We start from the raw sequence: 20,075 nt of genomic DNA on the forward strand, positions 1-20,075 counted from the left end.
AGTAACACAGTTGGTCAGTCCAGCTTTTCTTCTCCCCTTCCTCTCTCAGTAAGTCTGTATCCCAAAGGATGGCCTATCTCAAAAGTTTTACATTGCAGCAGAGTTAAAAATATATTTCCCTCTAATTTAAGGTCCCACTTTAAGTGCTGGTCTTCATGATTGTATGCTAATAATCATGATCATACCCATGATTATTTTGAAAGCCATTTAAGTGCAATGGAAGAAATGCTACGGAAGTAGTGTCCTCTAACTTTACTCTTAATCTTTGCACCTGTCCTATGGGACAGGTCTTTATTAAATAATCTGAAGAAATTTAGGGATCACTGATTTTTGCATGACTTGAAGATTTGTAATTCAGACTTAAAAATATTGTTAGTTTTCTCATTTTATTTACGTTTTCAATATCAAATTGACATTTGATAAAGTAGTTGTGACTTGCCTTTTACGGGATTCATCCTCAGTAAGGAAGAGGTTTTTTAGCATATGCTGGAGATGTCAGGTGTAAAATAACTGTCAGACTTCTTCCTGTGTCTTTAAAAGATGTCTCAGTTACTGTAAAACCAGTTAATACTAGTATTAGTTAAGAAAAGCACTTAAATGTGTTTTCAGTTCTAAGCTAACAAATATGAGCTCATAAATGGCATTTGGAATGATGCCTCTTATATTTGAATCTCTATACTGGATTTTATTGAAATGCTTACATTAACATAACCAAATTTGGAGTTAAATTTCCTATTGACTTTGAGATCTCACCTTTCAAGAAACACTTTCTGTGCAGGCTTTATTACAACCACTATTGATGAAAAGCAAAGCCAAAAAAATGGTTATTGTATGGAAAAGTAACTGCTGCTTAAAAAACATAGTTGTTGATAGTGGGTTTATGTAAAATACATATTCAGACTATTTTTAGCACGTTAACTTAAAACTGTTGTGTATCTATGTTTGTATTTATGTAATATACAGTTTTTCCTGTGTCTTGATTTAAAGAACTCATCTGTCTGTAAACAATTGTAGAACTGACACTAAAAATAGGCATCAATTACCAAACCTGGTATTTATCAGTGAGTCAAGTTCTGCCTTGGGTTATGCTAAAAAAGCAAAAAATACATGTGGTACACAGGCAGTTACAACTGAAGTGGTGGGTAATAATGACACATATAATTTTATTTTGTTTCTCTGCTATGTAGACATTCCCAGTGTGATAGCACCTGATACATTGCCCTCTGATGATTAACTTTGTGGTTTACTTCCCTTTACAAAGCAAAATTTTAAATAAATTCTTTCACTGCCTATCTGCAGTTGCAAGGTTAATGGGTGAATAGTGTACTGGACTAATCAGCTCCAAGTTATCACTTCAGTATTTCCTTTCAGTGAAGTTTCAGGGTTCCGTGCTGGATAAATCCCATGGACTTTGATAGCAGGAGAGCCACATTTTGGATGGAACTATGGACTTTGGTATAGGCAGATGAATTGTTTTAGCTGTATTGACTATGTGGTGGTAAAGCTGCAGAAGTCCAGATTGGATGAATAACTGAGGTTTGATAATGTCATGTAGAATTGGCCAAGTTTTTAGTTCTTCACCTTGTCATCATCAAGTAACTTGCTGACTTTGATTTCCAGAAGTTTCCTGTGAACAGATAGCTTTACTCAAGGCGACTGTGATGAACTTGACTCCCATTCCTTTCGTGTGAGTGAAAGCAAAAATATGAGTGAGTGCAATCAGACTAAAAGTATGAGTCAGCAGTACTGTGTGTAGCTTACTCAGTGAATCCAGAACTCTTCCAGTGTTTCAGCTGCTTGCTGAATGTATCACATGGATACCCATTGGGTCTTTACCCAAAATTTCTGCACATATCAAGAATAAATGCAAAATCACTTTTGTGTGAATGTAAGAAAGGGTAGAGGGTACAAAAGTGTTTTCACTTTGACAAGTTCTTTAGAAAAAGAGGGTATGATCTCACATTGGATATATAGGAAAAATAAAACTAATAAAAGAGCTCTAGAGACTGTTTACAAAATAAAGCCTATTTGAGGATATGGGAGACTCACAATCTCCTGCCTGAAAAGTTCAGACTTGCACTGTCCTTACTGCAAGGGAAAGTCCAACTATAAACAAGAGCAGCATGAGGGATGTGTCAATTACTCCTCTTAATTTTTACAGAAGATCATCAATCATATGAAGGATGTAAGGGTCACAGAGGGATAGAGATAGTGGGGATACCTCTTGTCAGCTTAAAGACGAAATGCCAGGTCCTGGGCAACCTACAACGTTGTAGCATCTCTTGCCAGTGGTGGCTGTTTCAGTACATATCCTGGCACCATAACTGCCTTTTATCAGAGACATGCAGTTTGCTCAGACCTGATCTCAGTGGTCTTTTTTTGTTATGGTGGACTAATTTTGGAATAATCTCTTGGTCTTGGGAGCACTTGGGTTTTGCTTTAAATTGCCTAGTGTCTACACCAAAAAAATGTCTTGTATAACATGGGCTGTTTTATCATGAGTTGTGAAACTGTGAAAAAAAGTAAACTGTAATAATTTATAAGAAGATTATGAAAAAACAACTGATTACCTGAAATTTTAAATAAAACAGTTTTCTTTGTTCTGAGTAGGGAATGGTTTATGGGGTGATTTATGATGACTTTGCACACTGTAAATCATACACTTCCAAGTTCATGTGCTATGCAAATGGATTATACTTGGGGGTTGGACCTGATGATCTCTTGAGGTCCCTTCCAACCCCTACAATTCTATGATTCTATGAATGTTAAGACAGGCAAGTTTAATACCCGAATTAATTGCATGTGCACACGGTCAGTAACTTAAAATCTTCGGCTTGATCTGGTGTTGGAGGCAAATCCTGAGTGTTGTGTGTGTGATTATACCCTCTTAAATAAACTTCTTTGCTTGCCTGTGTTCCCCATATTCAAAGGGCTGGTTTCATAGCGCTGCGTGCTCTGTGTTTGTGAAAAGTTAGGATTCACATTCATCTCTCTGCTTTCTGAGCTGTCAAAGCCAGCCCAGTATTTCTGTGGAAGGATAATCTTATAAATTGAGCACAATATACTGATAAATTCCTGTTTTGGTTTGGCTTCAAGATCGCTTCTGGTTTTGTCTGTGTTGGCTCTTGCCAGGAGAGTTGAGGAGAGGGGAGCAGCATAGAGATGTTGCCGTGCCATTTTGGTGCACAGGGTAGGCCCTTCACCTACCTACTTCTGGCTCCATTAATTTGTTTTTATTTGATCTTTGTTCAATATATGTTTTTCTCCAGTTCTGTGCTATTTCCTGTAGGGTGATATAATGTGTTGTGACCTTAGTTCATTTCAAATCAATATGAATGGTATAGAACACAGCCTTTTGAGGTCAGGGAGATTTTATAGTACTTGGGGATTTCAAGTTCTTAAATCTTTTAAACCTTGAGGATACATCAGATAACTAGCTTTTCCAGAGCCCATGTAGGAAAGGGTTTGTTCTAAATTATACTTCCTATTAGTATCCTCTTAAAACACTGTTTCCTGTTTCCAGAAATAACTGCAAATGAGTTGTTACACCCAGCGGGACTAATTATCCTAAATGTCAGTGTTAGAAGAATGATAATAAGATATGTCCAGTGCAAGAAACCCACTGTTGTGTGTGAACCTGTTAAATAAATGAGGTAGAAAAACGTGTCACTTATGCACTTGTCTGAAAAATCCTGGAATGGCAGGTTTGTTTCTTGGTTTTGGATGGTTTTCTTCATCCCCGTTTCTGATACTAGGTATGTGTATGCACGTGGCTCGGGTTTAGTAGACCTTTCCCCACTGCTAGAGATATTGGAGGAAAAACACATTTGGCAGCAGTCCCATTCTGTAGCTGTCTCCCACACCCCTAAAGGGGCTGTCGTTATTTGGGGTTTTTTTTTTGCAGATGGAAAGGGTTTTTAATTGTTTATGAAAAACATGTTAAAGGCAAGGATACCAAATTATCCGGGTTAGTAAAGAGCAGGACTGGTGAAACTGAATAGATAGATGTAATAAGATGGGCTTAATAGAAAAAGTCCCGTATAGAAAACAGATGTTTCTACTGAGGATTTATTGTCCAGAAAATCAGCTGTTGGCTTGAAGTGTGCGGCTTATTCCTTAGGTGACAAAAAGTTTTTGTAGCACTCAAAGGTTTGTGGGAGGGTAAAGCAGTTGCTGGAAGGAAGGAATCAGGTTCAGTGTGAGCAGTAACTAAGAATTGTTTGCTTTGGAAGATGACTGAACGGAGTTGTCCTGGTTTTGACTAGGCTAGAGGTAATTTTCTTTCTAGCAGTTGTTTGATGGAGTTGGGATGAGAGTGGTGCTGACAACACAGGGATGTTTCAGTTGTTGCCAAGCAGTCAGGGACTTGTCAGTTGTTCATATTGCCCAGCTAAGGAGAAGGTTGGGGGCACCTGGGAAGCTGGGAGGGGACACAGCCAGGACAGGTGACCCAAACTGGCCAAAGGGGGTATTCCATACCAATTACATCATGTTCAGCATAAATGGGGGCTGGTGAGGGGAGGAGTGTGCAGCTTCAGGACACACCGTTTTGGGGTGGTCCAGTTTCAGGACAGCTCTGAGCTGTACAGCCTGAGTTGTGCGGTTGGGTGAGAAACTGCATTGTGTATCACCAGTTTTGTATATGTTGCTATAAAGTCCTGTTATTGCTGTATCTCTGCTGTCCCAGTAAACTGTCCTTATCCCAGCCTGTGAGGTTTGCCTTTGGTTTTGGGTTTTTTTTTCCCCCTTTTACCCCCACCCCAGAGAGAGCAGCTGTGTGGTGCTCAGCTCCTGGCTGAGGGCAAAACCACAAACAGGAGTTGTGTTAGATACCTGCAAACCAAACATTTGCATCTCATGGGTTTCCAGAGCTGGACACGGCTTACAGACATTTAATTAGCCTCAGCACATTTAAAACAGTAGCAGCCTTTGGCCGTCTGGTCCACTAGTCTGACTCCTGATACTGTTCCTCTGGCTCTGAACCTTGGTTTCTTCCTCCTATTTCTTGTGTGGGGAAATACCCAAGTTCAGTTTTATCCTTATTTTGCACAATGTATCAGTTATTCCTTCTAAAATATCTATGTGTAGCTCTGACATAATGAGAGCAGGACATGGTGTTACTGACAGGAATTGATCATCTAATCTTAAAAACTCAATGAAAGTAAGACAACAGCACACACCAAACTGTGCAATAGTATGACAACATTGGCTGAATCAGCATCTGTCGGTCATAGATACTGATGATGAATTGCTTAGGAAGTTCTTGGACAAAATTTGATTTGAAGTTGGAAGGATATTCAGGAAAATAGCACATACCTGTTTGTTCACATACTCTTACAGACGAGTTTCTGGGCTAAACTGGCATATATCTGAGCTGGCATGGTTGCTCTTGTATTGAAGTTACATGTGGAGACAGTGAAAAGTTACATCCGTGGAGAAATTAAGACTGTAGTTGCACAAGCTTTTATTGCCTGTGCAGCCCACTTAAGAGTTTGACCAGTTTTATTCTCCCATCTTTTACTTTTTTACATCTTACCCACAGCAGCACAGTCTTAAATTTGAAGGGAATTTGTTGCCACTGGATCCTTCTGATCAGTGATCCCCAACTGCTGTGGTGGGATTAAGGTGAAGCCTGATCTAAAAAGCTCGAGGTGGGATGAAGTAATCTCAACAAATTTAAGAGGCCCCCATTTATTTAACTTCATGAACTTCTTCAAAACATTTCTCATTATCTGCCTTTGGATTTATTCAATTCAATGAATGTTGCAATGTGTTTTCCTAAAGGAGCTGGAGCTACATGTGTGCCAGACTGGATTATGAATGGGTTTTATGGGCAGAAGTTCCAATGACTCTCAAACAAGTGCTGGTCCTCAATCACCACATCAGTACATCAATATCTTTCTGTCTTTGTACACTTTCCCTGTAAAAAAAAAACCAACCCTGTGCTCTTGTATGCTGCATACGCTGCTCCAGTGTGGTGGTTTGGCTCTGGCTGGAGGCCAGATGCCCACTAAAGTTGCTCTGTCTTTGGGGGATTTGGTCAGTTCCTCACAAGGTATTTTCCTTCTTAGCTGGAGGGGGAGGAAGGGGGGGCATTCCTCACACCCTTCCCCTGCTCCAGTGTGGGATCCCATCCGTGGGATACAGTACTCCATGAACTCCAAGGTGAGTCCTTTCCCACAGGGCTTCAGCTCTTCACCAGCTGCCCCAGCATGGGTCACTTCTATGGCGTGGGGAATCTGCTCCCTGTTCTCTTCCATGGGCTCTTCCATCTTCCTCTCTGGAACCTGGGGCACCTCCTCCCCCACTTCTTCCCTGGCCTTGCGTGGATCTCGGCTCTCAGCTGGGGTGAAACCACAACAGTGAGTGACTACACAGCTTCTTACATCTTCTCACTCCCTTCTCTAGTGGCAAAAATGGCTGCTTGCATTTTTTCTCTCCTACCTGTGATTTCCAGAGGCGCTGTGACCATTGCCAATTGGCTCAGCCTTGGTCAGTGGTGGGTCCAGCCTTGAGCCGGCTGGTGTTCGCTCTGTCAGACCTGCAGAAAACTTCTAGCTGCTTCTTGCAGAAGCCGCCTCTGCAGCCCCCTCTTCCACCAGAACCCTGACACACAAAACCACAACACAGGTTTATACGATTGTGTCATTGAGCACTTCGCAGCTCGTAAGAGTGATGATCCCAACTTCTCTTATTTGAGAAAACATGCCTTTGATTTATAAAGCCAAGAGATTTTAGGGGTTTTCAGGGTGAAGTTGCAGGCAGTGTGTGGCAATGTGAAAAGCAACAAACAAAGTAGATCCATGCCTTGCAGTACATCTATACTGATGCCCAAAAGCAGCGGAACTCAAGTCTGGGGAGCTTCAGTTAAGCTGCTGTTCTTGATGTCTGAGCCTGGATAGCACAGAGATACATGAGCTAGCTTTATATCGCATTGCATTCACCTGCAAATGAAGTCCTGCTATACCTTTATCTGTTTATTTATTGTAATGTAAGTAAGTGGTTAATTTTGCCAGTAGGCAATGCTGCAGACTGATTAATTCCTCACCTCTCTTAAGTAGCTAGGCAACTACAGATTGAGCAGCACAGTGATACCTACCGGGCTGCTGGATTAGGTACCAAGGCCACAAACAACAGAGAACAACAAACCACTGTTATCCTTTGTTTTAGTGAAAGGAAAACCTGCTTTCACTACTCCTGAGCATCAATACTTGCTGATGTGTGAACACCATCACCTGCCCCTTCATCCTGTCTCTCCTGTGGCTGCCAGTAGATTCTTGGAGGTGCAGATTGGTCACTCCTGGCTATATCCTCGCATGCGCTGGCAGTCAGAAGTGAAGGACTTCATAAGCAGGCTGTGCATCAGGACTGTCCCTAGGTACCCAGAGGCAGCCATGCTCCCCTCAAACCTCTGGCTGATTCCCCTCAGCGTCTGCTTCTGATGCCGAGCGCCGCAGCGGACTGAGGAATTGGATGCCGACTTCTTGTGCAGAGCTTTGCAGCTAAAACGTGGCGGTCAATAGATGTCAGCGAAGAACAAACGTTCCTGCGCCTTTCGTGGGCAGCGCTTGGCGTCCTCCCTCCCCTTTCTTTTTAACTACCAGAGAACCTGGGTGGGTTCAGAGCCCGCACCAGAGCAGACTGTTTCTGGTGCCGTGGGCACCACGTGTTCCCAAAATACTTCTCCACTTCGCGTTGGCCTGCGGGGCCGGTTTGGGAAGAGGCAGATAGGAGGCACTGCAAGGTAACTGGTGACTTGACGCGTTCCCGCTCCCGCCGCCGCGGCCTGCTCCTCGCCGTGGCCGCGAGGTGCCGCCACTCCTCTGCTGGCGCAGAGGGAACCCTCCGCCGCCAGCGCCCAGGACGGACAGCGGCTCGGCCCGATGGGCACCCAGCGCCTCTCACTGCCCTGTTCTGCAGTCTGTCCTCTGCGGGATAGGTAAACAGATTGAGGAAAGGGGGAGGACTGTCTCCTAACGACGTTAATAGAGGCGTTGCTGCAGAGCTGTCTCTTGTAGTCGCTGGTCCCTTGAAAGAGGGTGGATTGTGGTCACCTGTGAGGCTGGAAGTGGTGAAAGAAAGATACAGCCAATCCGTCCCTTTCCGCCTTTCTGGCCATGGTCGCTCTTTCAGCGACCACCTTCACCCCCAAGCTCAGCCCTTCCTGTCAGGTTCGATTTCTCCTGTCCCATCCCACTGGGTGTTTGCAGCAGGACCACCCTTCGCTCTTTGTGGTCTGTGACTGTCTTTCCTCTCATCAGCTGGTCATGAAGCAAGCCCCATGGAAATTCCTTCTGCTCCTCCACTTCTACTTTTCCAGCAGACAGATGATTACAACTAAAACATTGTCTTGATCCCCTGCTCTACTTAGACCCAGTGCAGAAACCCACCAATTGATCTCCTGCCCTGAGTTTTCTCCACATTCCTATGACTTCTGGCTTCAGGAATTACCAGACCTGGCTCAGATTCCTTCCCCTGTCTGCTCTCTCCCCCCCCACCCCTCACTTCTCCAGATTCTGCATCTTTTACAAAGCATTCCTTTCGTATTTTTCCTCCGAGAAAAAGCTTTAGGCATCAAACTCATTGTATCAGAGCTTATTCAGGTTGCTAGGTTGTTTACCTGAGCACCTTTTCTTCTCTGAGAGCTAATTTAAAAGGTAGTTGTGTGATGTCTTTAGGGAAAAGGTCCTCAAAGCAAGACCTGTAATTCAAGTGTTCCTTTCACAAGAGTTCTGGCCCTCCAAATGCTCTTCCTCTTTTTTATCTGACCCAGAGGCCAGGTGAGCCTGGGTAGCAAGCAAAGCAGGCTAACTTCAAGAAGAGCAGGCAGAAGTCTCATGTCTCAGCTGTGATGGTGTAAATCTTTAATGCATGTCTCTCAAATCAAACTTGAGAAGAACCCTTACTCACGGAGGTGAAATATGTTACCTGAATAAGAAAGCAGTATTGTCACCATTTACATGACATTACACAAGGCTGTGTTTCTTCCAAACCTAGTATTGCTGTTTTAGACCCATATTTAAATGCTTTGTAGGGCAAAATCTGTCTTTCCAAAGTTTTAATTACCATAGATAAAAGAAAATTGGGGAGGGGAAGAGACATTTTTACATCATCTTACTATGGAAGTTTTAAAAATTTCTGAACCCCATGACCTGCAAAATGACTTGTGGAGACAGAATGATGATTCTTCAAAAAATTCAGTTCAAGTCCCCCCTGCTACAGCCAAAGGATGGCAAGGGGGAGTAGCAGCACCGTGGGGAGAGCAGGAGAAAAGGGAATGAAAGAAATGGTACATGTAGCAACTGCTGGGAGAGCCTAGTTGCCAGTACCTACCATCAAATAATCCTTTCTCCCTTAGGAACTAGCTTTCCAGACTTCTGGCACTGGCCAGTTTTGCCACACATGTCCACAGCTGCACTGCACAGCAAGTTGCCAGTGCCCAGGATGGACCCACTTACCCTGCAGTGTTACTAGGGTTGCTCTCTCGGGCGGTTACTCACTGCCAGACAGTGGCTGCGCGCTAGCCCAGGTGTGGCTGCATTGCATAAAGCTTGAGTAAAGTCGTACTTGGAGATTAAATGTGCCGTGTGAGTACAAAGTTTTACTGAGAGGAACTTTACTTTGAAAGTCCATTTAACTCCACAGTGCAGTGCTAGAGGTCAGGCAGCTGGCAAAACACTCACTACCTTACATTCTGATGCCCTCCCTTCAGCCAGCTCAGGGCCCTAACACTTTGACCCCTTCCTTGATCCGCATGGGCTCGTCCCTTCACGCCCGGTTTCATGTTGTGGATACACACAGAAAGGCTGCTTCAGAGCAGTCTCCAGAAGGCAGCTGTTAAACTCAGTTGGGGATTTTGTTTGCCCAAGGGCCCTCTGGGGTTTTTCTGCACACTCAAAAGGACCAGACAAAAAAATGTCATGAAGTAAAATGTTCAGCCATCCTCATTAGCTGATCTCTTGCCATTTGTCAATAGTGGAAGAATGACACCTGAAAGAAGGTCATTCCTGTGGTTTGTGACAGTTCAAGCTGGAGAAAATAATCTTAGTGTCAGAAGGGCAGAGCAACACCAACAAGCTTCTGGTTTCCAGATGGGCCATTCACATAAAACAGGGCAGCATCTCCCTTATATCGCGTCCAGTTGTTGCACCGCAAGGGATTGCTACTAAACTGGCTTTTCTCCCACCGATGGCTTCAGCGTGCGACTTCCCTACATCCCTGCAGATGCAAAACTGGTAGGTACCGACGCCAGCTCGCACAAAGCAAGGTAGGAAACGGAAGGGCTGTGCGGCAAGCATGGTGTGTGTGGCTCCAGAGAGCCCTCCTGTTTGCCGTAAAGGGGGCCACAGCTCAGCCCACACGCCCTGCGGATGAGCTAGCATTGTGTGACGTGCGCCTGCAGAGCACGCAGCAGTCAAAGCAGAATAGCCATGCTTCATCTGCCATGGGTTTCTTTTTACTCAGATTTTGCTATGTGTTTTCCTCCTTTGGAATTGTATGTCTAGAGAGAGCTAGTCTGGGGAGAAGTGCCCTTAAAGCTAGACCGTGAAGCGAGTTGAAGGTTGGGGCAGAAAACACACCATGGAATAAATCAGGAGAAAAAATCTCCACTGGGATCCTAGCACAGTCCCTTCGATGGGAACACAGACAGCTGATTCTCGGAAAACCTGTCTTATCAGTGTTCAGATTAAACTGTCGCTGAGTAGTGGTTTCTTTGCCACAGTGGAACTGTTGCCTTCTGTTGCACAAGGACTGCAAAGTAAAATGGTTCTCATTAAGACCACTGGAAACAAGCATTTTGCAGGAAGAAAGATGGGAAAAGCTCACAGACAGTGAAGAAATTTACAGAGATTTATTTCAGTTGCTTTTAAAACAAAAATGCTATACAGTACATAACCAAGAAATAAGTTACATCAAAGTACTACATATTATTAAAAAAAATAAAGAGAGAGAGATATTTTTACAAAGAAACTTCACTTTAGATCTTCAAATGTACAACAACGATTTTCAACTTTGGTATCAATATCAAAGTCTAATAAAATAGGCACGTGCCAAATCATGGAAGATGGAGGAAGCACGGCTGTATCAAATCTTTGGTCATTTTCTTATCATGTGTTTTTAGACTTTTTATGTATTCAGATTCTTACAGGTTTTTTTTTTTTTTTTTCTTAACTTCTTAGGTAAAATTCCTAAATCAGGTCTAAGTCCATTTGTGTCCCTCTGCAGCAAAAAATAAATAAATGATAAAGTAGATCTGGTTGTAGAAAACCGGATCTGACACCCGACTCTGTTAAACCATATACATCTGCCTGCTGGAAACTGAGCTCAGCTCTGGTATTGTGTTAGAATTTCCCTGCCCTGAAAATCTCACATTTACAATCCTGTATTTTGAGAGGATTGTAAACTGAATGGGAGCCCCCATTCAGAATTTCACACTGATTTCTCTATCCATGTTCGCCAATAACTGGGTATTGTTTTTCACATGGATTCAAAACTCGTAGATGAGACTCTTCGCCATCTTGCTGAGTTTCATTTTCTCATTAAATATCTCCTCAAATCTTCGATTCTGTTTTGGAGTGAAATGGTTCTTCCAGTCACCAACAGCACCTAGGAGACGGGGCAGAAAAAGAACAGTGAGGCTATAGCAATACGTGGTGTGTATAGAAGTGACCTAAAGGCAGCCCAGTTTTCTTCATGTTGCAGTTAGCAGAGATTATTAATCCATTGTGAACCGTAGGTAATCTCTGCGGTAGGTTATGATCATGAGTGTTTTATTGGTCTGGTGAGACTCTGAGGGAAGCAGCTGGGTCCATAAAGGTTATTAAACCCTTAGCCTCAGACTTGTTTAGTGCCAACAGCACTGAGTGGTATATGAAGAGCAGCAGGCTTCCTAGGTGGAACTAGAGCTCTCTGTCACCTCTGCAGAGAGGCATCTTGCTGCACCTTAGATGGATGCAGTTGAAGATCTCTCTCCACTGGGCTCTTTCCCAGTCAGTAGAGGGAAATGGTTATTTCCTGCCTGAAATTCACCTCATCCTAGTCAGCTCATCAATTGAAAGACCCCTAAAAAACAAGGACCCAATAGGTGAATTCCAGTCCCACACCCAAACCTAATCTCTAGGGCTTTCTATGGGTGAGACCCACTGCTTAATAGGGTGGTTAGCTACTTCTGGGTGACCATGCACACTTGTATTCAGTAAAGTGTTTCAACTGCTGTCCAGTTTGAGCAAACAGGAAACTGTTTTTCAAACAGACATATTTTGATGAGACAAGTTTCCCCCTCATGGATTCTCTGAACACCCTGAATCCCAGAACTGCTGACTAAACCATCATTCTGGGCAACAAGGACAAGGAACGAGAGCATGAGGAGTAATATATATATATATATTCCTTTTATATATATACACACACAGAGGTATATAAACATATAAACCTTCTGTCAACTGTCTGAAACTGGCTAAAACCTTGGGATTTTGTTTGCAAACTAATTGGAAGCGAAGCTGTTGGGACTTTTTAAAGTTTTCAACATAGTTTTGCCAAAATTCACTGGTGTAGAAAAGTATCTGAGGTTTTTGTTTGCTTGCTTTTTACTGGCAGGTTATGTTTTGACATGTGCTTCAGCTCATTGGTAAATACTTTCTGAACTAGTGAAATGTAGCATCTACCTATTTATAAATGAAAATGAGCTTTTCTTAATTGAAACCACTCTTAGTTTTAATCTGCCAGTTATTATTCAGAAAATTAGCTAAATAAAAATAAACATGAAGGTTTTGATTTACTTATTATCCAGACCTGAGGGAGCTTCTGAAATGTCAGGAGTAGGAAAACAGCTCCTGAAAGTATGTTTATGTCAAATCTGAGCTAAGCACTGTTGAAGACGTTACTGTGGCTTCCAGCTTGGCCAAAGTCTGAAGGCTGCCTATGAGGCCATGGGGTGATTGAGTCATTTGTTCTTTTGTTGTTGTCATTGTCAGCATATTCCTTTTTCATGAACTTTTCAGTAAGATAAGAGGTGGTACGGGAGATAAAGGCTACTTGCAGTCTCCTTTGCAAGGAATGTGTCTTGCTCTTTCTAATTCCAGTAAACTAAGCGACCTTCACAGGTAACATTATAGGGGACCTTGTAAAAGACTGAGGTGGTCAACTTTTAGATAAAAGAAGCCAGATAAAGAGTAATGCTTTGTGAACCTTTCCTTTTAGCTGAAATGCTCTCATGAAAACAATATTACTCAGGCTGCTGTTCAGACTCCTCCGTGCTTCTCTAGTATAAGCATGCATTTAGAAACCAGAGGCCTTAGGAAGAAAGTGATTTTTAAGACGCCTTCAAATGAAAGGATCCTGTCCTTGCTTCCTGGGGCTGACCCAAAGCATTGCTACAGTCCAGGGAAGACCCGTACAGCAGCCTCTGGGATAGATTCCCACTCTTTTTGCTGCATTAGACTCAGCCCTTAAAAAAGGGAACTTACCTTTTCGGAAAATCAGCTTCCTGTTGGATGTCAGTGCACAAACAGTGTGACTGGGATCACTGTTTTCCTTTTCTGTGTCGCTTTTCATCTCAGAGAATGAGGACCTCTTGCAGACGTCTTCGATATCACTGTCACTGACATTTAAACCCAGGAACAGACTGATTTCCCTTACAATCTTAGGGAGATCCTGAGATGCAAGAAAAATAAAGCTTTTATGTTTCTGAGCTGATTACCAGACTTCTAGGTGATATGCAAATGACCCCTTTTATTACATATCAAGCTTATCACACATTTGTTTGCTTTCAGGCATTAACTTGCACAGACGACAGGTACAGTAAACCTGGTTCCCCTCTTACCCACGCACGCTCACAGAAATGTGCATATGCTGAGTACGTGATATCAAATACAGTTCCTGTGCCAATTTTACTCCTAGTTCAGGCCAAGTGTTCCGGGAATGAGGAAATACTCAAAGCTCAGCTTCTGTGTAAGTAGCTGATCTCATTGGAGGTGTTTTATCTAGAGATCCAACGAGTGACTCAGGATCTAAAATGACTTGTTTATGTTTGTCGTAGTAGCTTTTTTTTTTTTTTTCAAACTGCCTTAATGGAAACATCAGAAAATGTTTTCTGTTCACCCAGAATTTATTCTCTGAAAGCTAAGGTATGTTGGTATTTGAGTTTTCTGCATAGTAATTTCCTCTCATAAAAACTTTCGTCTTAACTTCCCCCCTGCCCCCTCCTCCACCCTCCAGCTTCTAATTTTTTCTTTATTGTGAGCACAAGTCCCACTGAGCATGACTAGTACTGTTGTTTTACATCACACTTTTCGAAATTTCAATTGAAATGTCAGGCACAGCAGGTTAATGTGTGGCCCTCCACAGCTGTCCTTTTTTGGTCTTTCTGAGGGACCAACAAAAAGGAACTTAAAATTCTTCTTTGTAGCCTGCATGCACCCCACTCTTGCGTCTATGAAATGCAACTCTCATGGGATGTGGCATTTATATAACTTGTGCAGTCTGCATTAGCTCACTGATGGAAAGTTCTATGCAAATATAAAATATGCCCAAAGACATGCATTCAGATTTTCCTTCATCCTCCTTTTTCATTATAATTTGCTCTTTGATATTTTAATGCCATTAATTTACAAGTAATGCCTTCTGGAATAAAAGCAGAGGGCCTATTTACCTTCTTCATGTCTTCGTAGAACAAAAACAGGATGTTTTTGTCATTTTCATGTTCTTCCCAACTTAGGAAATGATCGAACCAGGATCCACAGACAACTGAAAAGAAGAGATTCATACAAGTTTTATTCATAAATAATTTTGGCTGTAGCTCACACGTTTAGGGGAATGATCCCTTCTTAGTGTGTACCCTGTATTTCTCTGAAATGGGTCAAATTCTTTTTGTGAAGTGACTCCAGCATACAGTCCAAAGGAGTTACTATATTTGCTGGGATTTGTTTTTTTATCAGAGATGCAGGTAAGCGTTCTGAGATACGATTGTGTAGTGGAAATACGCTCCAAAGCTAAGGAGAGGCCAGTAATGCAGGAAAGCATACTGGCCTGACAGGAGATGAGCATCTTGGCAAATATCTGTCTGCGCTCACAGCTGGAAATTCGATCACTTCACCAGGCAGTGAAATAAGGACTCTGCTACCTGGAGCATGCTATTTTACTCCACCAAAACAGTGGGCAATTAAACCCTGCTGTCCTGCTCAAACACACAGCGACTGCCCAGTTATAGCACAGAATAGCCCTGTGCAGCATATGACCTCGGATACTCCAGGGACAGCACCACAGTTGTCCCTATCTGTCCTCACCCTTGTTCTGAACTGAGATTAACTCTGCAAGAGTGCTACAGGATCTGAATCGAGCAGCACAACCTTCATATGCTTCTGTGAGGAGCAAAACGTACAACCTCTCTTTCCGCTTCACCTCTGACACAAATTCCTGTTGCAACCAGCACAGTTCTCTTTTAATGCCATGTGTAAGCACACAGAAAATAGAAGGTAGCTACTAAATTACAGATAAATGGGAGACTGTTTTGAAATTTAAAAGAACCGTCTTTTCCTTTTTTCACTGTGGTAAGTTCAGAGTTGATAGTAAAGAAGCCAAGATCTTGCAAATCACTGAAGCATGTGCCCTAGGGCTGTTCTGAATTAAGAACACAAGATCTGAGCCAAAGCCTGCACAAGCCAGTAGACAAATTTGAGCAAACTAGTCTCGTAGAGGTTGTCCCTGGTCTTTAAGGTCCCTTTCAACTCAGACCAGCCTGAGATTCTGTGATTCTATGAAATTGACTTCTGAAGCTCTTTATGATGAGTGCAGTGACACTTCTTTCAAAGTTTTCAAGCTGGTCTATCATTCTTGCTGTTATCATCACTATGGTTGCATAGCAGGAACACATGTCCTCAAAAGAGTAATAAAGCACTAAAAATGGGAGTGGATGACTAGATCATGATCCTGTTTTCAGCTTCCATGCCACCAGAGCCACTCATAAAAAAATCTCATTCTTGTCCTTGGTCTTTGGACCCCAGTGCTAAGACAACACATCAGGCAGAGTGTGTGCAGGAGGGCTTTATGAAAGCACCTAGACTCCCTCTGAAGGGCCACCCAGGGCTGTTTTCAAGACTGGAGAAGGCACTACCTCTGCAAGCAAAGCGCACAACACAGCCTGAGGATGGTGTCCCTATGTGCCCTGTTGCCTGCACTTTGGTACAGCAGTGAGCCACGTAGAGCTGGCTGAGCACCTTCAAACAGAGCACCCGCCCCATCGGCTTGCTCGACAAGGACAGGAGGAGCTGTGGTGAGAGCAGCTGCCCTTATGGCTGCTTGGGAGGAGCTGTATACACATACCTGCTCTATCACAGTTTAAACACGAAGTCTGGATGGGAAGCAGTCTGCTAGCGTGGCTCGCGAGGCAAGATTGGAAATGTTTGAACACAGAAAAAAGCCACATCTGAATCAACAAATCGTCAGGGGTCTCAGAGTGTTTGTGGGAAGAAAGGAAATCAGTAACTTGTCTCTGAGAATATGTTTTTTAAGAGATGTCAAAGAGCAGTAGCCTGCAAAGAGTGGCTGTGCTCAAAGAATGCAGCTGCTTATCAAAATGTCTCCATGCAAGGCTGAAGATAGCATCCTATTATTTGCTTTTGTTTAGTTTGACATTAGAATTCCCCTTGAATAAAACCCCACAACTACAGCCATAGGAATAAGGAGTGCAGTAAGGAGTTTTTACGCAGTTCACATTCCTTAATTCTCCCTGTGCTTATTAAGCTAATGTAAAGTGCAAGAAGAAAACAACTTTTATCCTTACCATCTCCTTTCATGAACAAGTCAAAAAAAGAAGTCCAGGTGTCTACAGTGGGAAGGTTTGGGTTATCTCTGTAGTAATGATACATGGAAACTGCAGTATCTTTTGGATTTCTGCAGATGTAGATCATCTGTAAATAAAGACAAGGCAATTATTAATGAGAATACCCTGCCAGGATTTCAATATTGGATCCAAAATATATATTTCAATATTCCAAATATTTCTGCATGTAAATGCAGTATTTTCACAGGCAGTTTGCAGCATCTCAACCCTTTTCTTTAGGATTTGGTAGCTGTGGAATTAAAATAGAAATGTTTTTGTTTTCCTGTGTTAGGCAGGAGTCAGTAGCAGTTACTAAACAATTCCATGTGGACACAGTTGTGTTTGCTACAGCTGGGTAATGTTTATGTCTTCTGAAAGAGTCTGTGTTCAATTTAACTCATGAGTCAGTATACTATCTCATATCTAACATTAAGCCATTTACTAATTATCATTCACAGGTCAGCTGCAAAACATACATTTTGGTCTTTCATTCACATTAGCTTTGTTCTGAAAGTCTGGATTTGAGTAATCCTGAAATTCTGAACTTCTAATATAAAATCTGAGACCCAAACTGTATTTTTTAAAGACCTCCCACATTGGCATGAGAGGAACTCAAAACTCTGATCTGAATCTGCTTTCCACATTTTAGTTCTCCTTTGTTTGTCCAGTGTGTCTGTACAGGGTCTTCTCAAAGCTTCAACAGAAGGGGCAGAGTACCTTCACCCCCAGAACAGATTACAAGTACCCAGGATTTTTTCTAAGCCAGTGCTCCAGACACGAGAGAATGGTGCCATGAGAACATTCCCCATCCCTAATAATTAATATATTTCTGATTGAAACATGATGTTCTATTTTGCGTGGTGCCTGATACACAAATCACCCCATGGGAGCAGTGGGGCAGGAGCAGAACCCAGTCCCTAGCTCAAGTCCCTGCCCATGCTGCCTTCAGCTGTTGGTCAGCTGCATCTCCAAAATACACAGAAAAACACTTCTGTAAACTTTTAAATAATTTCAAAATTATTAAGGGTCAATGAAGATTCCTGATAGACACTTAAAATATCTTACTGATTCTGTATCTTTTTTGCCTTACCTTGCATTGTTTATTCTTAAAATTTGGAGGAAGCATGTTGTAGTCTAAGTGGGTAGGGATGATTCTCTTTGACGAGAGTTTATTCAGCTCCTCCAGTTTGGAAATGTCTCCAAATTCAATGGGAGATGTTAGAGTAACTTGAGTATTGTAAAGCTTTGTTATAACTCCTGCAAGCCAGTGAGTTCCTGCATAAAAGCAATTTTAAGGGTAAAAAAAAAATTAAAAAAAAGGACTATTACAGAGAAAATATGTTGAACATGCAGTTTGTATACGGAAACTGCTGGCTAGTGCACAAGTGACACATCTAAGCCCCCAGATTCAAGAAAATTTAAATAATTAAATAATTCAATTGGCTCCAAATATATAAATACTGAAAAAAATTAGGGCTGTAGCCGAAATACAACTCACCTCTGTGAGAAGTGCTAATATTTGTACCAAAATAATCTCATTAGACGAACTAAGGGGCTTGTCAGCTGAGAGATGGCTGTATGACTTTTAGAATTTATTTTAGAATAACCTGGTGAGCTTTTTTTTCTCATAGTAACTTGGGTTTGTATATTTGGAACATACTGATTGAGCGGCTTCTTCAGTGTGTGCTTCTGAGTGTGAGGCAGAAGGAGAAAGAGTAAGAAATGAATAAATCTACAGCCAAGAGCCATACAAATAATTTACTACAACTCTTGACTTGCTCATAATTGAGTGTAGAAAGTCCTCAGGAAAATCCTTGAAGTATACATTTTGCTTACAAGAAAGAAACACTTACTTGCTTTCCAATATGAAAACACCTGAGATCATTTTCAACAAAAGAATCAAAACTTAAATGATACATATTTTTTGGTGGTTGAACACTTACTGACAGAGCAATATATTCACATGCTCAAACACCCTTTCCTGTTTCTTATACACAGACATTTCCCAACTAGTTTAAGCAGACAACATGAAACAAACAACTAAGGCTTATTGTGATCAACATCTAAGAGCAGAACTTACCAGATTTGGGGTAGGAAACCAAAAGGACATCATCTTCTCTAGCATCAAAAGTATCCAAGGATTCTAAAAGTTCTGGAGAAGACCTGGTGGTAAAGGGAATCCCCTTAAACATGTGAATGAGCTCTGTCTCGCTGGGGTTGGACATGGTTGCTTAAGTCCTGGATTCCTGCAGATCAGATAACGTGAAATGATGAGGATTTAAGAGTCACTTCTAAGTCAGATGGCTTGAAGTGACAAGTTGAGAGTGGCCAAGGAATACAAACCTCATGCTTATATACTTTGCCACACGCCATGGAGTCCTATTAGATATTGATTATTCTGGGTAGTTGATAAAGGCAACTGAAATATTAGAGGTAACTTAATAAATAACTGGAATGCAGAGTCATGAAAAATGCATGTCATTTGTCATTTATTAGCTCTCCAGATAAAGTAATGAGGTAATAGTGAAAGGTACTAATTATAGAATACTACAAAATTATCAATATTTGTTGCCATTAAATATGCTTAATGTAGTTATTCTATATTATTTTTTTAATTGGAAGCTGGTTTAGCTTTTGAGGAGAAAGCTACATCTTAAAATACTTTTAATGAATACAATGTCTTATTTTATGTGATTAAACTGTCATAAGTCTCCATGAGAGAGAGAGAGAACAAAAATTACAAATTTAAAGTAGATATTTGATACTGTTTTGAATCCTGCATGTTCCTTCACTAGAAGTGTAGGAGATACAGACTTCTCAAAATAAAAGTCACTTGGAGGAAAGAGGTAGTTCCCAATTAATTACCTGTTTTGAAATGTATTTTTTTTGGAAAAAATTGAATCTGTGTAAACCATCATTAATGTTTTTCAAACAGGAAGTTCCAAGTGAATGCAACGTAAATGCATCACTGAAATAAATAGCTCCATTTTGAATCAAAACATTTTGGAATGCTTCATGTTTGGAACTCTCTTATCCTTGGGGTCCCTCACAACCCAGACCATTCTGTGATTATATGATTCTGTGATTTTCAGCTTTCTTTTCAATGGCAGCAAATTAGTTTTCTCATTGTTACATTCTTTTCCTTAAACATCCAGTGGCTTCAGTATTCCTATTGAAAACCATCAACAGTGTATTCAGCTGAGGCTCTGCAATGGCTTCAGCTCAACTTGAAAACCCTCATGCAATTTTTTTTTTT

At 41.7% G+C, this 20,075-nt stretch overlaps 1 protein-coding gene across 1 annotated transcript; it reads right to left on the reverse strand.

The window, feature by feature from the left end:
• Positions 1-11,488: 11,488 nt before the first annotated feature.
• On the reverse strand, positions 11,489-19,044 carry LOC311205298 (sulfotransferase 6B1-like; the record flags this gene model as incomplete). The annotated part of the gene is made up of 6 exons (XM_084279644.1): positions 11,489-11,607; positions 13,467-13,653; positions 14,651-14,745; positions 16,781-16,907; positions 17,910-18,094; positions 18,900-19,044. The coding sequence occupies 6 exons, from the start codon at positions 19,042-19,044 to the stop codon at positions 11,489-11,491; spliced, it is 858 nt and encodes a 285-aa protein (XP_084135770.1).
• Positions 19,045-20,075: the final 1,031 nt, after the last annotated feature.

This window comes from Gallinula chloropus (assembly GCF_964237585.1).
Source record: "Gallinula chloropus genome assembly, chromosome: 1".
Classification (NCBI taxonomy): Eukaryota; Metazoa; Chordata; class Aves; order Gruiformes; family Rallidae; genus Gallinula; species Gallinula chloropus.